Source organism: Eleutherodactylus coqui, chromosome 2 (assembly GCF_035609145.1).
Source record: "Eleutherodactylus coqui strain aEleCoq1 chromosome 2, aEleCoq1.hap1, whole genome shotgun sequence".
In the NCBI taxonomy this organism is placed as follows: domain Eukaryota; kingdom Metazoa; phylum Chordata; class Amphibia; order Anura; family Eleutherodactylidae; genus Eleutherodactylus; species Eleutherodactylus coqui.
Window position 1 is genome coordinate 246,519,522 of NC_089838.1, and position 18,412 is coordinate 246,537,933.

The 18,412-nt window shown below is 43.8% G+C and overlaps 1 protein-coding gene and 1 non-coding gene across 2 annotated transcripts in view; one reads left to right on the forward strand and one right to left on the reverse strand.

The window, feature by feature from the left end:
* POLG (DNA polymerase gamma, catalytic subunit) overlaps positions 1 to 14,307 on the reverse strand; it is a 60,840-nt gene extending 46,533 nt beyond the window's left edge. The window contains exons 1-8 of the mRNA XM_066592800.1: positions 14,209 to 14,307; positions 10,318 to 10,950; positions 8,908 to 9,103; positions 8,429 to 8,596; positions 6,031 to 6,177; positions 4,546 to 4,625; positions 2,337 to 2,519; positions 58 to 203 (exon numbers count right to left, since the gene is read on the reverse strand). Of these exons, the coding sequence (XP_066448897.1) occupies positions 58 to 203; positions 2,337 to 2,519; positions 4,546 to 4,625; positions 6,031 to 6,177; positions 8,429 to 8,596; positions 8,908 to 9,103; positions 10,318 to 10,898 (1,501 nt within the window). The 5' untranslated portion in view covers positions 10,899 to 10,950; positions 14,209 to 14,307. The remainder of the gene's footprint in view (positions 1 to 57; positions 204 to 2,336; positions 2,520 to 4,545; positions 4,626 to 6,030; positions 6,178 to 8,428; positions 8,597 to 8,907; positions 9,104 to 10,317; positions 10,951 to 14,208) is intronic.
* A 95-nt stretch (positions 14,308 to 14,402) lies between these two features.
* Positions 14,403 to 14,475, forward strand: TRNAR-UCG (transfer RNA arginine (anticodon UCG)). The gene has a single exon. It is a non-coding gene; the product is annotated as a tRNA-Arg (tRNA).
* Positions 14,476 to 18,412: the final 3,937 nt, after the last annotated feature.

An 18,412-nucleotide genomic window follows, 5' to 3' on the forward strand; every position in this document is an offset into this window, starting at 1 on the left:
CATGTAACAAAAGGTGTTCTATACCAATAGAGTGCCTAGGAGTACATGGATCCTCACCTGCATGTGGATCTGAGAGATCTTGTTTCCTTACATTACATTCGGATGCAGATTTGATATCTTTCTTTTTGCTAGTTTTTACTTTCTTTTGCTTGAATTCTTGAATATCCCACTCCAAATCCCAAAGCCATGGATCAGTTTTGTATCTAGTTTGTGATCAAGACATACATATAGTAATCAGCTTTATACTGTCCGAATCCCTATGAAATATTGTAGGAGAAGAATGTATTTACTAAAATAGACATGTCAGGAGAGTTAACAGACCATCTTTAATCTATTCTCATGTATTACGGACTAACACATAAAAAAAAAAAATTAGACACATACACCTTAAAACAGGCACCAATGTGATATAAAGTATTTACATTGATCAGCCATCACATTAACTAGACTGACAGGGGAAGTAAATAACACTATATCACATGACAATGTCAAGGAGCAATACGTATATTACGCAGCAATGGTCAGTCACTCAGTCTTGAAGTTGATGTGTTGGAAGGAGGAAAAAAAAAATGGATCAACACCAGGATTCGAGGGCCAAATTGTGATGACTAGATGACTGGGTCAGAGCATTGCCCAAACAGAAGCTCATCGGGTGTCACAAGTAGGCAGTGGTTGATACCTACTAAAAGCACACAGGTCATCACAGTCATCACAGTCTGCTGCTGCATGTTGGGCTGCATAGCCAGGCAGGTCAGAGTGCCCGTGGCGACCCATGTCCACCAACAAAAGTCTATAATTGGGCATGTGAGCATCAGGACCAAACCATGAAGCAATGGAAGAATGTGGCCTGATCTGATGAATTATGTTTTCCTTTTGCATCCTGTGATTGGATGGGTGCATGCACAGTCTATGCTTTCACTGTGTATAAAAATGATGATTGAACAATATAGACTGTGCTGCCTGTAAGTACACTTGAACATTCATACTGGTGGAATAATTAGTATGGCAGAATATACTTTATTAGAAAATGTCTTTCTGGCGTGAACAGTTCTTTTCATCAGGTCCATTGGTAATCAAAACACCTCCCCTAAAAGGGTCAGGAAAGGGAATGCGGGTGTGGTCATTACATTCACAACACCACATTTGCAAAAATATACGTAAAACAGTACTCCAAAATAAAACATAGACATAGGAGGACATTTCTAAAACATTTTATGCCAGTTTCTGGTTTAAAAAAAAAGATACAGAATTTTGTGACTTTCAGGGTTTGTGCCACCATCTAGCACGTTCCAGAAAAAAGACCGTGACTTGTTATGAGGGAACGTGTCCCCCCCCCCCACAGACCGACACATTTATATAGAATTTATGCCAGAAATTGGCATAAATTATACCAGATGAATTCATGAATGGGTGAGTGCTGCCTCTGATTGGTCACAGCACTCAACCAATCAGAGGCAGCTCTCAGCTGTCATTCAATAGCTGAGAGCTGCCTCTGATTGGTCACAGTGCTCAGCCAATCAGAGGCAGCCCATTAAGCAGGCGGGGATTTTAAATCCCCGCCTGCTGAATACTACTGAAAGCAGTTCAGGAGAAGAGCTGGCTGGACGCGGCTGAGCCCGGCAGCTGCAGAGAGGTGAGTATTGATTTTTTTTTTTCTTTTTTTACAATTTTTTAGGATGGTTTTCAGGGAAGGGCTTATATTTGAATTCCTTTCCCGAAAATTAATACAGTGCTTGCCGGCAGCCCATTATTTTCAATGGAGCCGGCTGTATTGACGACTCTATTGAATTCAATGGGAGAACGATCTTTTGTATATGTTCTCCATGGGGTCGGCGCTGCTGCCGCCGGCCCCATTGAGTGCACATACACAGAAACACAGATTTTCGCAGAACGCAGTTACATGCGTTCTGCGAATTGTTGAGTCCTATAATTTTCGCTGCAACCGATTAAAAAATGGACGTGACTGCTCCCATTGCAAAGCATTGGGTCTATATAGATATGGATCACAAACGCACCTGCAAATCGTGCGAAAAAACGCCCGCGTGTCTAAGCCCTTAATAAATTTCCCCCCATAATATTAAAAGGAAGAAGCTGCTTGTATAGCTCAAAGCTGTTTTGGTGGCGCAAAGGGGCACCTACACAGATATTAGGTAGGTGTATTTAATCCTATGTCTGATTGGCATATATAACACAGTGTACCAAATGATAGTAGGGCATTTGCTACAACCTTTCAGGTCTACAAAAAAAAAGTTCCAGAAGGTTTAGCCTATGGTTTGGCCAAATTCTATTCATTCTATTTAAAATCTCATAACTAACTATACCTTTCAGTTACATACCCATCATCACACAGCAGCTGACAGGCATCGTCCGCCAGGTTCATGAGGGATTTCTTCATCTCCTTCTGCAGCTCCTCATATGTGATTTGAGCCTCATCTAGATACTTCTCCCAGTTGTGGTTTACTGGTAGGTAGGAGACCCCCATCTCTAACATCCCAGCCAGCGTCACAGGGTGAGAACATCTAAAAAACAAAACGTCTATCAAAGAAAGGTTAACATTTAAAGAGAATAATATGTGATAACATTCTAGAAAAATCCATGATAAGGCAGACATTGTCCTGGATGCTCTCATACAGTGCCCCATGTATGGACAGTCTCCTCCAAGTGCATCCTTATCCTATCATCCACATTCAGAATATTGATTCATTATATGTGAAGCTTCATTAAAACTAGATTGCATATGTAGCAATTTATTCTGTCATCTGCATTACTTTTTTGCGAGGCCAGTTTATTAGTCTCATAGGGACTTTTTGCATCAAAATCACCATCTACAGCACATATGTCAAAGACAAGGCCCACGGGCCGAATCTGTCCCACTGCATCATTTTGTGTGGCCCGCCGATCATGCATTAAACCAGTGTCCGCCGGGTTACACCGGGGGTCGAAGCAGCTGATCACCACCTTTGTAGCAGACGGTGCTTGTAATTGCAGGCACAGCTCTCATTGAAATCAATGGGACCTCAGGCTGCAATTACAAGCATGGCTGCCATTGATTTCAATGAGAGCTGTGCTTGCAATTATGAGCACCGGCCACAACACAGAGGTCGGAACAGTGGCTTCAGTTCCAAATCCTGATGTATCCCGGCGGGCGCTGCGTGGATGGTCCCTTTGCAGATCCAGGCCACTATCATTATTATGGCCACTGTGGGGGTACTGTTACTACTGTGCCCTCTATGGGGGCACTGATACTACTGCGGCCACTATGGGGGCCACTATTAGAGATTGTTCACATGGGTGTAAGTGCATTTTAGTTGTAAAGTTTGCGCGACCAAAAATAGCTGATGCCAGTGTTTTTCGCCTGTTTTGGTCTGTTTTTTATGAGTGTAAATCCACTGTGTATTTACGCAAGCAAAAAAAGGACGCAACCAGGCTCATTGAAATGGTGCACAAATACACAGTGAATATACATTTTCACTGTGCATTCACTGCCTATTTGTGCTCACTAATTCCCTTCAATGGCCTATTGCAATTGCAGATCATGTGAAAAAATACGCTCATGTGAACAAACTCATTGAAATCAATGGGCTCTATTCACTGCGCATTGAGCTCGTAATACACTGCGCAAATACAAAAAATATATATATTTTTTAAAAGTTCAAAAAGGGAGTGCATAGTCAAAAAGGTTTGTTTTCTGTTGCAGTATTCCCTTTAAGTGCAAACCAATCACATCCATGTCTGTGCCTTGTCATAAGTATGTATGACATAAGTCTGTATAAATCTTCATGCCTCCTCAGATCTATTCCATTTCAGCCTGACGAAGAGCCAGAGATGGTTTGCAAGCTCGCTATTACATCATGGCATACACAGCACTCTATGGATATGTTAAATATGTATATTGGGAGCATTTCCTGAAATACTGTACATGCTGAACGCAGAACCCAAATAGAATGTGAACAGAGCCCTAAAGGCCCATTTAGAGCCAACGATTCTCGCTCAAAAATTCGCTCACAGCTGTCTTTTGAGCGAGAATCGTTGGGTCTAAACGCATGGACATCATGCAGTTTTCATGCATGAGTCATTCCTCGCTCAATTCTAGTTTTCTTGAATTGAGCAATGAACTCTTATCAGTGGTGCTGGCTGTTATCACAGTCGGCAGTGCTGATAAGATTCTTACAGCCCGTGTCCCGCTGGTAGTTCACAGCAGGACGTGAGCTGTAATCCTGGAGAACAATACAGCTGTTTGCTTATGCAGAACAGCTGTATTGTTCACCTAGCGATAGCGGCGGTGTCCCGCTCTGCCTGCTTAGCTCTCAAGTAGCTACTTAGCTACTATAGACATTGCAAAGATGATCACTTAAAACTGTCAAACGGTCGTTTGAACGATCATCTGTCAGTGTAAATAGGGTCTAAAAGAAGCACTCAATTTTGTTTTCCTATATAGTGCAGGATAGGCCAATCTTATACTGATGACCTATACTAAAAAAGATAACCACCTCAATTTTTATATTCCGCTCCTGCTTTTAATGCCCTGCTGACGGACTATGTTACCTTTCCATGAAGAGTGGAAATGTCTCTTGGAACACCTCATAGGTAGCTTTCACATCAAGGGCACAATATGCAATAAGATCCTTTAGAAACAAAGAGAAGAAAAGAAAGGTGTCTGTAGTGATATTCTCAAGCACCACGTGGCTCATGTACGGAATGTAGTCCACTATAAAAGTAATGGTAAACATGTTCCTGTTCCAACCAACCATTCACAGCTACTTGATCCAATAGTTTCGATTCAATGGGTTGCTAAGAAAATCACATAGTACAGAAGCATACGGGCACATGAGCCTCCAAAAGTCGGAGAAAGCATGCTGAGGTCTATATGGTGGGGGTACCAAGGTTAATAGGGTACATTTATCCAGTATAAGTGGATGTATACGTGCATGTATGTCTGAACTTCTGATCATGTGGTAAGGTTGGCCCAAGCATGCCCGGTTACTGAAAGCCAAAAGTACAATAAAGGGGTTGTCTCGGATATTTTTTAATGACGACCTACAGATGAAGCAAAGTATAAAGGGCTATACTGGTCTTAACTATTTATTTCCTATTCATCAGACAGGGTATAAATTAGCTGATTGGTGGGGGGTCCAACCGTTGGGACTCCCATTGATCCAAAAGATTGGGGTCTGTGCCCAAGTGAAGGGATCTGAGGTCACACTAGCACACCACTGCTCTATTCTTTTCAATGAGTGCGCCGGAGATTGCTGAGGTAATAAACAGTTACAACCGGAATACATTTAGTTATGATAACTTTTTGTGCTACAGTTTGTTTACCTTTTTAATTAATCTGCAGAAGGCTTTTTGTTTTAAGGTAAGGGAACAATAGAGTAAGATAAATTACTGCAGAAAGTTAGCGCAGACAGGTTAACCTCTGCCACACTAGATCATTAATAGTTGATCAGCGGTGGTCAACTACCCAGGATTACCACCAATCAACCGATCGCCGGGCCAGCTGGCAGTGTGGACAGTGCTGGAAGCAAACAGTGCTGTCCGTATTGCAGCAGCCCAAGTTGGTACTGCAGGAACAGCCCCTCATTAAATTCAACGGGAGCTGTGCCAGTAATACCAATCCAAGCCACTGCAATGTTAACAGCACTATCTGCTTCCAGCGCTGTCCACACTGACAGCAGGCCTGGCGATCAGTTAACTGCTTATCAAGGCAAACTTGCTTTTCGGGACTTTCTGAAAGCTATTACACTGGTCATCACCCTGCTTCCTCAGTTATGGCTATTAGTAGAAAAGTATGAAATGGCAGAATAGGATTTTTAACTTGAGACAAGCCAACAACTCAAGGACTTTCTCATATTATTACATTAAAAGGTGTATTCCGGTAGTGTGGCATTCTTTTCAGTTTTCACCCATTCCTGAATCGGTGAAAACTGAAAGGTCATGGGGAATCTGAGTGCTGGGACCCCCCAGCGATCCCAAAGAGCCCCAGTTCAATCACTTCATTAAGCAAGCATTGTGAATCCTGTGTTTCCTCACCTGGAACTGAGCTCGGATATCTGCCATGCTTCCCTTCACAAACAGGTCGCGTGCCTCTTTCTCTAAAGGAGGACCTCCAACATGGAGTGCATGGACATCAGCCAGATTATTGATGCTCCCAACATTTACCCACTCCCAGGAATCGATCTGCAGATACAAACAAGGAGCCATACAGTGAGATATTGTCACAGACTCAAAAGTCTATGTCAATCTAGTGCTGACAAATGGTTGGTGCACGCAGGAGAAACATCTGTTGCACATCAGCAGTAAAATGCACATCTGTAACGTGTGGACTTCATGGCCGATTTCACCTTTCTACACTGAAAGGGGTGAAATCTGCTGTGGAAAACAACATGCTGAAAATTTTTAATCCACAGCGCAGGTTAATCTCTAATGTTGCAGCATGCGGGTGAGACTTGGAGTCCATTGCAGATTCTCAGTCCTCATAAAAACATCAAAATCCAATTTTTATTTTCCAAAGCAGGTTTCAAAATGATGTATATGATCTGCAGTCATGTGGAGGACTCCACCGTTCTCTGTTCATCACTAGACTTCATACATAAAGTAGAGCCAATGACAGGCAGCTGAACATCCATTATAGCCTGCCTAACCAAGTTAGTTCTGACACAACTTCTTAAAGTTTTTCATTTAAATCTATATCTTTTTAATTTAATTTTAAGAAAATCCTAAATTAACCCCTTAAGGACCAGGGTGTTTTGCTTTTAAAAAGGACCAGACACTTTTTAGGGATTTTACTAGAGATGAGCGAGCATACTCGCTAAGGCAAACTACTCGAGCAAGTAGTGCTTTATGCGAGTACCTGCCCGCTCATCTCTAATGATTCGGGTGTCGACGGGGGGCGGGGAGGGGGGAGATCTCTCTCTCACTCACTCACTCCCCCCGCTCCTCCCTGCTCACTCCCGCAACTCACCGCTCTCCCCCGCTGGCACCCGAATCTTTAGAGACGAGCGGGCAGGTACTCGCATAAGGCACTACTCACTCGAGTAGTTTGCCTTAGCGAGTACGCTCGCCCATCTCTAGATTTTACCCATGTGGTGGTTTTTACTACCCTATTTTATTTTTGTTCAGCTACCAAAAATATTTTTTTTAAATCTGTTTTCATTGACTTTTTCCGGTTCTTAGTTTTATTGAGGGTAAAGAGCTAAAAAAATATAGTTTTACTTATAGTTTATTTTTCAAATTAGTATATTTACACTAAAATAGAGTACAGGATAGGTTCCTGATTTTGTTTCGAACGGTTTGATATATAAAATGCACAGTTTTGGATTACTGGGCGGATGTGGCGACGGCGTTGGGTCATTTTCTCCTTATGTATATATTTTTATTTTATTCTGTAAATTTTTTTAACTTATTTTTATACCTATTTTTTTATTATCTATGCCCCCCCCCCATGACGTCATATAAGTCCTCGGGGGGTCATTCACATGATCTTTTTACATCCCCCTGTAGTGACAATAGTCACTAAGAGTGTTGATCAAGGTCTGCTAGGACCCTGCAGCTCTGCTATGCCAGGGGGCTCCCAGCGGTTACAAGATCGCCTTGTTGCATAGTGGAACTAACACTTTTGCTTTTTCTCTTTATTACATAGTGCCCATTGAGCTCAATGTAGCCAAGAAAGGAGAAGGCAGAAGCAGTTAAAAACCTCCTCCGGGTCCTCTGCTGTCTCTGACAGTCAAGGACCCAACATGCTCCTGCTTGATTGCAGAAACAGAAGCTTTAATCCAGCCCCGTACTTCTGCTATCGGCCGGGATTAAAGCCCAGGACCACACGCTCTAATATTTATCATGCTTGTTCCTTATGGGATTAAAAGGGGTTTCCAACCTCATGATTTTTTTTTCCTATACACAAACAGCTGACAAAGGTATATAATAACTCAAGACACTGCTATATCAGTCACATGTTGTGATATTGCTGAAACCCAGTAAGCAGAGACTGAGAAGAGACTAAGTAAGAGTTGGCATGGGATGCCCAGAGGGTGGTGATTGAGATGGAAAACCCATTTGACACTGCTGCCTAAAAGCCATTTTCAGAGGCCAATTACCAAAATGATTTGCTCATTTTCAAGCAATCCTTACAATAATTAGCCAGTGTTAATGAAGGAAAAGATTGAGGATAGTTATTGCTGATCTTGATCAATCATGCAGCTAAGACTTCCCAATCTGTGAACATATATGTCATTCTCAAAGTCCCCGTTACCCCTCTGTGTGCACTGATGTGACAGCATAGAGGTGACAGGTCACTGCTGCAGCCAATCACTTGCAGCAACAGTAACATATTGTCCATAGTGCTTTACAGAACATACAGATAGCAAAGACAAAAACCTAAACATTTCTGGGTATATTTCTACTATAAAGTAGTTAACCATGCCGTACTTACTGAGGGACCTTCACCTTTGTTTTGTGTTTTCTTGATGTGCTGCTTAACTTCCTGGAGTCCTTTCTTTCTCCCATACTTACTTGCCATCCATAGGCTGCGCTGAAAGCCAGTAAGGCCTGAAATAGCCATATGCATGCTCATAGTGTCCATAAAACGCATTTTTGAGCCCTGGAATGTTAAATATGGAAATTGTATTTTTTAGTACGCATTTTTTTATCCCCTATTTGCATACAAAATTTGTCAAGAAGAATTACATGGCCTATATAAGACTCCTCACAAGGAGAAGCGTTATTCCCCCATAGCCACATCAAAGACCCCTCACCCAGCCAACCAGTACCCTGCTCTGCACTGATGGGGGGTAAACACCTAGAAACAGCCTGTCTGCAGAAGGGTGACTTCTCCTTCTGGTATTTGGCTTATGTTCTTTTTAGGTCATGTTACAAGAACCGATGAACAGTCAGTAAGGTAGGTGCACTTACTTTGATCAGGTATTGTTCTTTAATGTATGTTCTGTCAAAACTGACGTTGTGTCCGACCACCAGCCTCTCTGTCCAGTCCTGTTTGTTCAATGCATTTGACTTTACAGAAGTCTCGAGCGGAATGAGATCAGAGAGAGACAATTGGTCAGACCACGTGTATCGCTCTTCTATTAACCGCTGGCTGCACCACGAATACCTGGAAATGAAGAACATACAAATATTACATAAAGGGGTTCACGTTGATGACCAGTCCTTAGATCAGGCTATCAATATTAGATCGGCGAGGGTTTGACTCTCAGCACTACAGCTGCTCAGCTGTTTAAAGGGTCGCCATCAACAGGTTCATGCTTCCTGAACCACAGGTAGTATGAACCCAGGACAGGTATGTACACTGCATCCATGTATGTTTTATTCTAAAACGCCATAGCGTTTCAGAATAAACATACTTCGAAGCTTGACAAAGAATGGCGGTCTGAGTCACGAGGGTGGGCCACACCAGCCGCTACCCACCGTGATCCTCTATAGTGACAGCTCTCTTCTTATACACCAGCAGGAAGAGGAGCTGTCACTCTAGATCACGTGTCAAACACCCGGCCCGCTGCTTCATGTCATATGGCCCGCGGCGTGCCGACAGCCGCTCACCACTGATGCGATTACTGGCTAGGGTGCCACGGCTGCTGGGGGGTTAATATTGCTGCTGGGAAGGGGTGGGGTGTCGCTATTTCTACTGCGGCCACTGTGGGGGTTGCTATTTCTAATTAGCCCACTGTGGAGGGGTCAATATTTTTACTGAGGCCACTATGAGAGTCACTATTACTACTGCGAGCACTATAGGGGTCACTTTTACTACTGCGAACACTATAAGGGTCACTTTTACTACCGCGAACACTATAGGGGTAACTATTAGGGCTCGTTTACACGGGCATAATCGTATTTTGGTCGCACAAATACGCTGCAAATTTGCGCAATCGTAAAATCGCTTATGCCTGCATATTTGGGCACGCAAATGGGCCCAAATGGTGCGCAAATATGCAGTGAATACATAGGTTTCCTGCACATTCACCACGTATTTGCGCGCCCCATTCACTTCAATCGCCTATTGGGGTGCATGGTACGCAACAAAACAAGGTCATACTGTGTGAAAATTTACATCATGTGAATGAACTCATTGACATCAATGGCTTCTATTCACTGCATAGTATGTACGCAAATACGCTTGTGTGAACGAGCCCTTGCTGTACAGTCTTACAATCGGCCCTTTGAAGGTCACCATAAGCCTGATGTGGCCCTCGGTGAAAATTAGTTTGACACCCCTGCTCTAGATGGTGGTTCGGGCAGCATGAACCTAGTGACAGGTTCACTTTAAATGCTCCAAAATAGCCCAAATACAACCCACTGACAATATCTCACCAATGTTGGGGTGAAACAGCCACGGCCATAGTTGGGCACACTCCCTCGGACATGCATACTTCCACATCAAACACTAAAGCTCGCTCATTTGGGAAGTCGACTTGCTCCTTTCCACCCTCTTTGGTATACTTGGTCCATCCAGTTTGCCAGGCCCATTCTTGAGGCATGTGTGGAAGTTTACACTGCAGGAGGTCATTCGCTGCTTGGAGATAAGGAAAACTTTGCTTTTGAGCTAGAATTTGGAAATGTTCTTCAATGTTACTGCCGTACATCTTGGGAAGCTTTAAATCTACATCTTGAAGAACAGACGTCTCTTGACCCCAAAGTCCATGATTACTCAAGTGATCTATGCTCTTCTGTATGTCTTCTTCAGAGTACTCTTTGTGTGCACCCTTAAAGATCTGTTCGTGGAGCCCTTTAGAAAGCATCTGTATATGGAGAGGGTTCATACGTGTCTGTGAAGTATCCACAGGGGGCTCTTCTTTCGGGAAATGGGAGGTCATTGTGCTTTTGTAACATCTCAAGTATTTAATCCTCCAAGAACATGACAAATATGGCCTCCTCAGGAGTAGTAGTTGCATCGTGTTCTGGTTTACAAAACTTGTATAGATGTAGAAATTATTTTATATAATCCTACAGAAAACAAAGAGAAAAGAAGACATCCCGTTAGTTACATCTCATCTATGTGTTGTGTTACTGAGGCTAGTCCAGGGGTCCCCAACCCCAGTCCTCAGGGACCCCAACAGGTCATGTTTTCAGGATTTCCTTAGTCTTGCACAGGTGATGTAATTATTGTCGGTGCCTCAGACATTGCCACAGGTGTTCTTACCATAGGATATCCTGAAAACATGACCTGTTGGGGGTCCCTGAGGACTGGAGTTGGGGACCCTTCACATGGGTGAGGGGAATATCTGGCTGTGAATCACGGCCCGATATCGTCCTCGCCATCCATGTGAAAGCCCCTCGTATCACTGCAGTGATGAAGGGAATCCCCCGCCGCGGCTGCCACCAACCCCAATGAAAACAATGAGTGATATAACAGGAAGATAGAACATGCAGTGAGGTGTTTCCCACATAGGATTGCCAAGCAGGGAAACAGTGCTCCGGTGTATGACCCCATTCAAGTGGATGGGGTTCCTATTTGTCTCACAACACACAAATCTTGCGCAATTTTCTCGGCCGTATGAAGACGGCTTCAGATAGAAAGTCTTTTAAAGGTGCCTTCACACTTGTGATCGCGATATGGCTGCTTTTTTTAACGTAAATATCACTGCGACTTTCTAATGTTAAAAACGCATCGCACAAAAATCGCAACGCACAAACTTGTGATTTTTGTGTGATGCATTATTAACATTAGAAAGTCCCATTGACATTTGCGTAAAAAAAACAAAACAGCGATATTGCGATCGCAAGTGTGAAGGCACCGTAAAGGTTACCATCCTAGAATATGTAGATTCGATGGAGAAAATGTCATTACTGGGTATTGCAGGTTATTACGCATTAATAACCCTTAGGCCTCATGCACACGAGCGGATTCATGCTGCGGAATCCGGAGCAGGCATTCCGCAGCAATAACCCTCCATAGCATGCTATAGAAAAATTATTTTTCATGCACACGAGCGGAAACGAACTGCGAAAATCGCAGCATGCCCCATTTTACCGTGGCTCCCACACGGACGGCTTCCGCGGGAAAGGCAGGAGATTTAAGTTAAAAAAATCTGTACTGCACATGTGCGCCAATCGGAACTTCCGCTCACATCTGCAGTACAGAACCATTAGACACGGACAGGTACACAGGGTCACTGGCACGGGCGGATTCCGTGCAGGATCCCCTATGCGGTATCCGTGCGTGCCCGTGGACACGAGGCCTTAGGCCACTCTCACGCATTTTTGCTTGATAATGCCAGAACTGAAAAAAAAAAAAAAAAACACAATCAAAAAACGCAGTAACCACATTCTGACACGTTTTCGGCAGCGCTGAAACCGCAATGGGCAAAGCAGAAACACATGAAAATAGAAAGACAGCGCTTGAAAAACGCAGCGTTTTAGCGCATGTCTGAGAAGCCCCATTGAAAACAAGGGTAGCGTTTAGCGCTGAGCTGAAAACGCAGCGTTAAACACTGGAAAAACGTAAACGTGAGAGTGGTCTTAGCTAACGTCACATGGGTGAGGGCGATATCGGGCCACGGATCCCACCCCCATGTCGCGCTCCCCACCATGTGACTTCCCCAAGGATGAGAGGCGTTTTCATGCCCAAACATCCTCACATTACATTGGCGCTGCGATGTGAGAGCACGCCGCCAGGCAGAACATGCCACGCTGTTTCCTGCATCACATTGTGGTGCCATGCAGGGAGGGAAAAAAAACCATCACTCGTGCGTACGAGCCCATTCAGAGGAACGCGGTTCATACTTCTGCAAGATTTTCTGGGCCATGTGAAGCCGCCCGTGACATAGAGCCACAAGTGCCGGATCCACCGCGGAGGATCCACCCCAGGTCGTGCGTGCGTCTGCTGCAGAGATGCTGCGCATTTGTCACACATTTCACGCTTTGCATTTAGTATCGGCGCCGCGGGGCAATCCTGCAGGATTTGTTCCCCACAATCCATGGATCAGATTTGTTAAACTCTCCTCCCCACGGCCGTACCAGGGAATCCCCAGCATGTAAGCCACGTATGAGTAAACCCTCAGGGCTCCTTCACACGGGCGAGCGCGATATCGCTGAGAAAAAAATTGCACAAAATCATAACTTTTCCCCCGTGATTTTTGAGCGTCAGCGCTGCTTTTTCTCACTATAACATCGCTGCCGCTCATGACTTTACCACAATTCTTTTAGCGCAAAAGACAATAGGCCTTTCTAATGTTAAAAACGCTTTGCATGGAAAAAAAACCCAAAAAACCCCGCACGTTTGTGCTTTGTGATACGAAAAAAGGAGGCTCCATGGGGAAACACGGGAGATTAAAGAAAAAACAAAAACGCCAAACGCAGAAAGAAAAGGCGTTGGTTTCATAATTCTGCGTTTTCACTCACTCTCACATCACTCGACTTTCTCGCCAGTGTGAAGGCGCGCTCCGAAGTTCGCCCCTGTGCCCAGGATAGTAGATAACAGGCATCCGCATGTAAATACGCCGCGCTTTACTGCGTGCAGAGCTGCATATTTGTGCGCGTTTGTACTGCTTTTTTGCGCAGTAAAAACGTAGACCAGCGAGCTGATGAGATCACAAGTTTTTTCCGCCCTTCCAGTATCACAACGACAACACGGTAAAGAAACGCAGTATTACGTATACAATTGCGTAATTACTGCGTTTATTAAGCACCCCATTTGTTTTAATGGGCAATTCATGCGTGAAATACGTGCTAAAACGCCAAAAATAGGACACACCACATGTGATTTTTTTTGCACAGAAAACACACGGCACCAACACACTAGTGTGAGCGGCCCCGCCGACATACGTGGAGGTTGGGTGGTCCATGTTTCACGCATGTTACCGCCGCACGTGTGATATTAAGTACAGAAGGTTCAGCATTCAAGAGGTATTAAACGACCACAAAAGCTGAAGCTACAATAAGTTTCCAGTATATTTACTACATCCCTCCCCCCCCCCCCGAGCTCTGATGACGTAACACCACCAGACACGTCATCAGAGGTCTCAGTATGTGACGTCATAGAGGCGCACCCCGCAGTGTAGCATTCCTTACGTCACTTATCTCTGATATTACAAGATAAAACTCCCCACAAGTGACCCAGAAAAGGCTCTCCACGTGCACCTCCACCCGGCGGGAGGGGAGCCGCAGGACACGCGGTATATAGGGTCCCGGCTCTCCCAAGCGCCTCTAGCAGCCTCCGCCTCGTGTTGTACACCGGCACACGCTGCTGGAGTCTCTATTTACCTCACTCTCCGCTGGGGCCTACGAAGCCGGGGACTAAATTTAAACAGGGCCGGCGAGAGGACATTTGAAACACCTCTGAGTTCCCGCAGACAAGTTGCGTAGGCAGCGTGGAAACGCTGTGTGGGAGGAGCGACAGTGCAGCCTAGCGGCACAGGAATTTTCATAGATTAGTCTGATGCTATGTAACGGCAAAGGGCCGCGTGGCCTAATGGATAAGGCGTCTGACTTCGGATCAGAAGATTGCAGGTTCGAGTCCTGCCGCGGTCGTTTTTGTTACTTACATTGACACAATCAATTTATTAAAAAAGTTCTGTTTTTTTTAATTTAACTGCCTTTTTAGCATTAAAGGAAAGCCGTTACGTCCTCACTATAAACTAAGTTATGGTGCTGTTAGGAAATATCACAGGAGCTGGGTGATGTGTTTTTTTTATACTCACCTGCGATCCAGCGGTGTGCTCCTCTGAAGTTGGTGTGCGGCACGAAAATCTTTCCCAAGTCTCATGCGTGTTCTCTCTTATAGACTTGTATAGGAGAACGCACACACCAGACTCTGAAAAGAGTCAGATTTTAATACTGCACATTGACGCTGACGTTAATGTGCAGCATGAAAATCTGACTCTTTTCAGAGTCCCGTGCGCGCTTTCTCCTGTACCAGTGTTTCCCGTATACAAGAGGGGGACACCTCTGGATTGTGGGAGCGGGCGAGTATAAAAAATACAGCACCTGGCTTAGGCCGCCTGCAGATGAACGGGTGGAATCCGGCGGCGAGGATTCTCGCCACGGGATCCGACCCGAGCGCCTGCAGGGATGAGCGCGTACTCACCCGCGCCCGGCGGCCCCAGCTCTTTCATGTGCCGGCTTGCCGGGCAGCCAACGCATGCGTAGACCGGAGTCGGCGGCCGGGTGAGTGACGTTTCTGTGCGAGGCTCTGTGAACCCCGCACAGAAATAAGACATGCCGCGGTTTGTTTGTACTCAGCAATCTCCATCAGTACCCAGTGGATAGTGAATGGACTGGCACCATTCATACTTGAACGCTGTTCCGCACAGGCGGGTGGACAAGGAATCCCCATTCTGGTGATCAGTGGGGGTCAATAGGTGATGGCTGTTGTTACTAGAATACCCCTATTTTAATAATTAAGTAAATAATCATGGAAAAAAATCTTCCCTGGTCTGGTATACGTTTGCAATGTATGTTTACACCAGGAAAGCTTGCAATGCTAGGGTCGTTTTGTGGGCCCTGTGCATGGGTATTAAAGGGGTTGTCTGAGATAAAAGTTATTCTAAAAAAAGATGTTCCCTATAATAGAAAATAACAAATACCCCTACATATACTGACCTCTTCTGGCTCCACACATGTCCTGCACCAACAGTTCTGGTTCTCCCCCTGATGTAATGATTACAGGCTGCAGCAGCCTGTGTATGGGATGTTACAGGCTGCTGCAGCCAATCACATAACTCTGCGATCAAGCGATTAGGTATGTGATAGCCTGCAGCAATCTACAAACAGACCTGGTGCAGAGGACAGAGTTGTGTCGTGGGAGATGTGTGCAGCCAGAAGAGGTGAGTACAGGGTTGTTTGTTATTTTCTATTATGGGGAACATCTAATCACTGGCCTCAGCGAGTTCTCAGATACATAAGGTGAAATCCATGGACAATCCACGATAAAATCTGCCTGTAAGGCTGGATTCACGTGACCGTATTTGTGTATGCAAAATTTACGTATGCAATATGCAGTGAATAGAAACCATTGTAGTGACTAGAACCCATGGATTCGTTCACATACACGTATTTTCTTGCGCATTTCGGTCGTGCTAAAAGAACCCCTTGCAGCATAATCTATTTTTCAGCGTATTTGCACACCAAAAGTCCCTGTAGAAGTCAATCGGGATGCACAATACCCTAGGAGATGCCTGAAACACTGCACACTTACATCTTGAACTCATTAGCCTAGTTATGGCTGGGAGCATTGGTGAGTATTTGTTATGCGCACAACTTGCACTAGCAGTAAATTACGCAATGCAAAATAGCAACATTAACTAGTGTGAATCTGGCTTAAAACATAAGGCTTTTGCTGTAGATTTGCAGCAAAATCTCTTATGTATGAGATAGATAGATAGAAAGAAAGATAGATATGAGATAGATAGATAAATATGAGATAGATTGATATGAAATAAATAAATAGATAGAGAGATATGAGATATATATAGATAGATAGATATGAGATAGATAGATAGATAGATAGATAGATAGATAGATAGATAGATAGATAGATAGATAGATAGATAGGAGATAGATAGATAGATATGAGATAGATAGATAGACAGATATGAGATAGATAGATATGAGATAGATAGATAGATAGCTATGAGATAGATAGATAGATAGATATGAGATAGATAGTTAGATAGATAGCAGATAGATAGATCACAGATTTATTGCGGTTTTATCTCAATTTCTGCCAGGTTTTTGCAGCAGTTTTGCAAAGCTGATAGATAAATATGAGATAGATAGATAGATAGATATGAGATAGATAGATAGATAGATAGATAGATAGATAGATAGATATGAGATAGATAGATAGATAGATAGATATGAGATAGATAGATAGATAGATAGATATGAGATAGATAGATAGATAGATATGAGATAGATAGATAGATAGATATGAGATAGATAGATAGATATGAGATAGATAGATAGATATGAGATAGATAGATAGATAGATAGATAGATAGATAATAGATTTATTGCGGTTTTATCTCAATTTCTGCCAGGTTTTTGCAGCAGTTTTGCAAAGCTGCAATTCAACCATGATTTGTGAATGCATCCAAGCACCACAGCTCTAGAACACAGAGGTTTATGAAACTGTCTAAAGGAAAATCTCTTTTATTGCCCATAGGAACCCATCCCAGCACAGCTTTTATGCTTTGAAAAATGACGGCTGTGCTGTGATGGGTTGCTATGGGCAAAAAAAGACAGTTTTTCTTTCATTTTCATAAATCCACCGGTGACTGCTATCTAGTTTGCCTCAGTAAAGACATTGTTGGCATATTGCTTCCTACTGACTCAGTCTGGCAGTTCCTAAAGAACACTTGGTGGCCAAGCAGTCGGCCTCTGGAAAAAGCCAAGCAGGCCCAATAGGAGATGTAGTCATATAGTGTTTGTCTAGTTGGACCCCCACTAATTTAATTACAGATCTGGCATTTCAACCTAGTATTATTAGAACCTGTATTCCACAGGGTTTATAAAAGATGATTCTCAGCAGCCACTCTACTGTAGTGGTTGGAAGACATCCTACTGGTATCATAATACACTGCATCTCTATATTGCACATGCGTGTAGCAGGTTCCATAAAACCAAGCAAAAAGCAGCGCAGGACCACCTCATATAAACCCGGACAACTTCTAGATAAAAAACTCACAAGAAGTGCAGCCAGAATTAAGACGGTGTACTGAAAGGAAAGTATGGCGGGGACATTATTTAGGAAGAAGATAAAGAATAGAAGGAGAACACGCTGAAAATAACATTGTTACTATGGACACCATTTATATGTTTTAGATTATTTATTAAAAAAAAAAACTTTAACTCAGAAAATAGTTTCCATCACAGCTTAGCAACTCTTCTCTGATCTTGAATGGTATGGCCCTAATTAAGTAAGATGTCGTCCATGTTTTAGGTTCACTAGTTTCCAGTGTGTAATCTCCGGTTGAGTCTGGAGTCTTGGGACTTTTCTTTCTTGGTGTCTTTCCACAGTCCGGCGAAGCTTCTGTAGCTTTCTCAGAAGTTCCCAGTTGTGATGGAGGAGCTCAGACTGGACTCTCTGAGCTTCCATTTGCTGTTTCTCTGCCACTTCCATCTCTAATTTTGTGCTTTTCAACTCTTTTTCCAGCTCCTGGAACCTGCAATGTGAAGAAGCCTGGTATGAGAGGACTATTAGCACGAATATAACTACAGGAGGTGCCAGGGTAGCAGTAGCACCCGGGCTCTAGCACCTGAGGGACCATTCTGCCACATAAGAAGACACCAGAATCAGAAGCCAGACCTCTGCAGGGTTCAGATGATGCATGAAATAACTAAGACCTCATTCACATAAGCGTTGGAGTCTGCATCACTGGTTTCCGTGGAAAATCCCGGATGAAATAGAGCTGCATGCAATGCTGTATCATCCAGGAAAATGCTGAAATACTTAAAGGGGGATTCC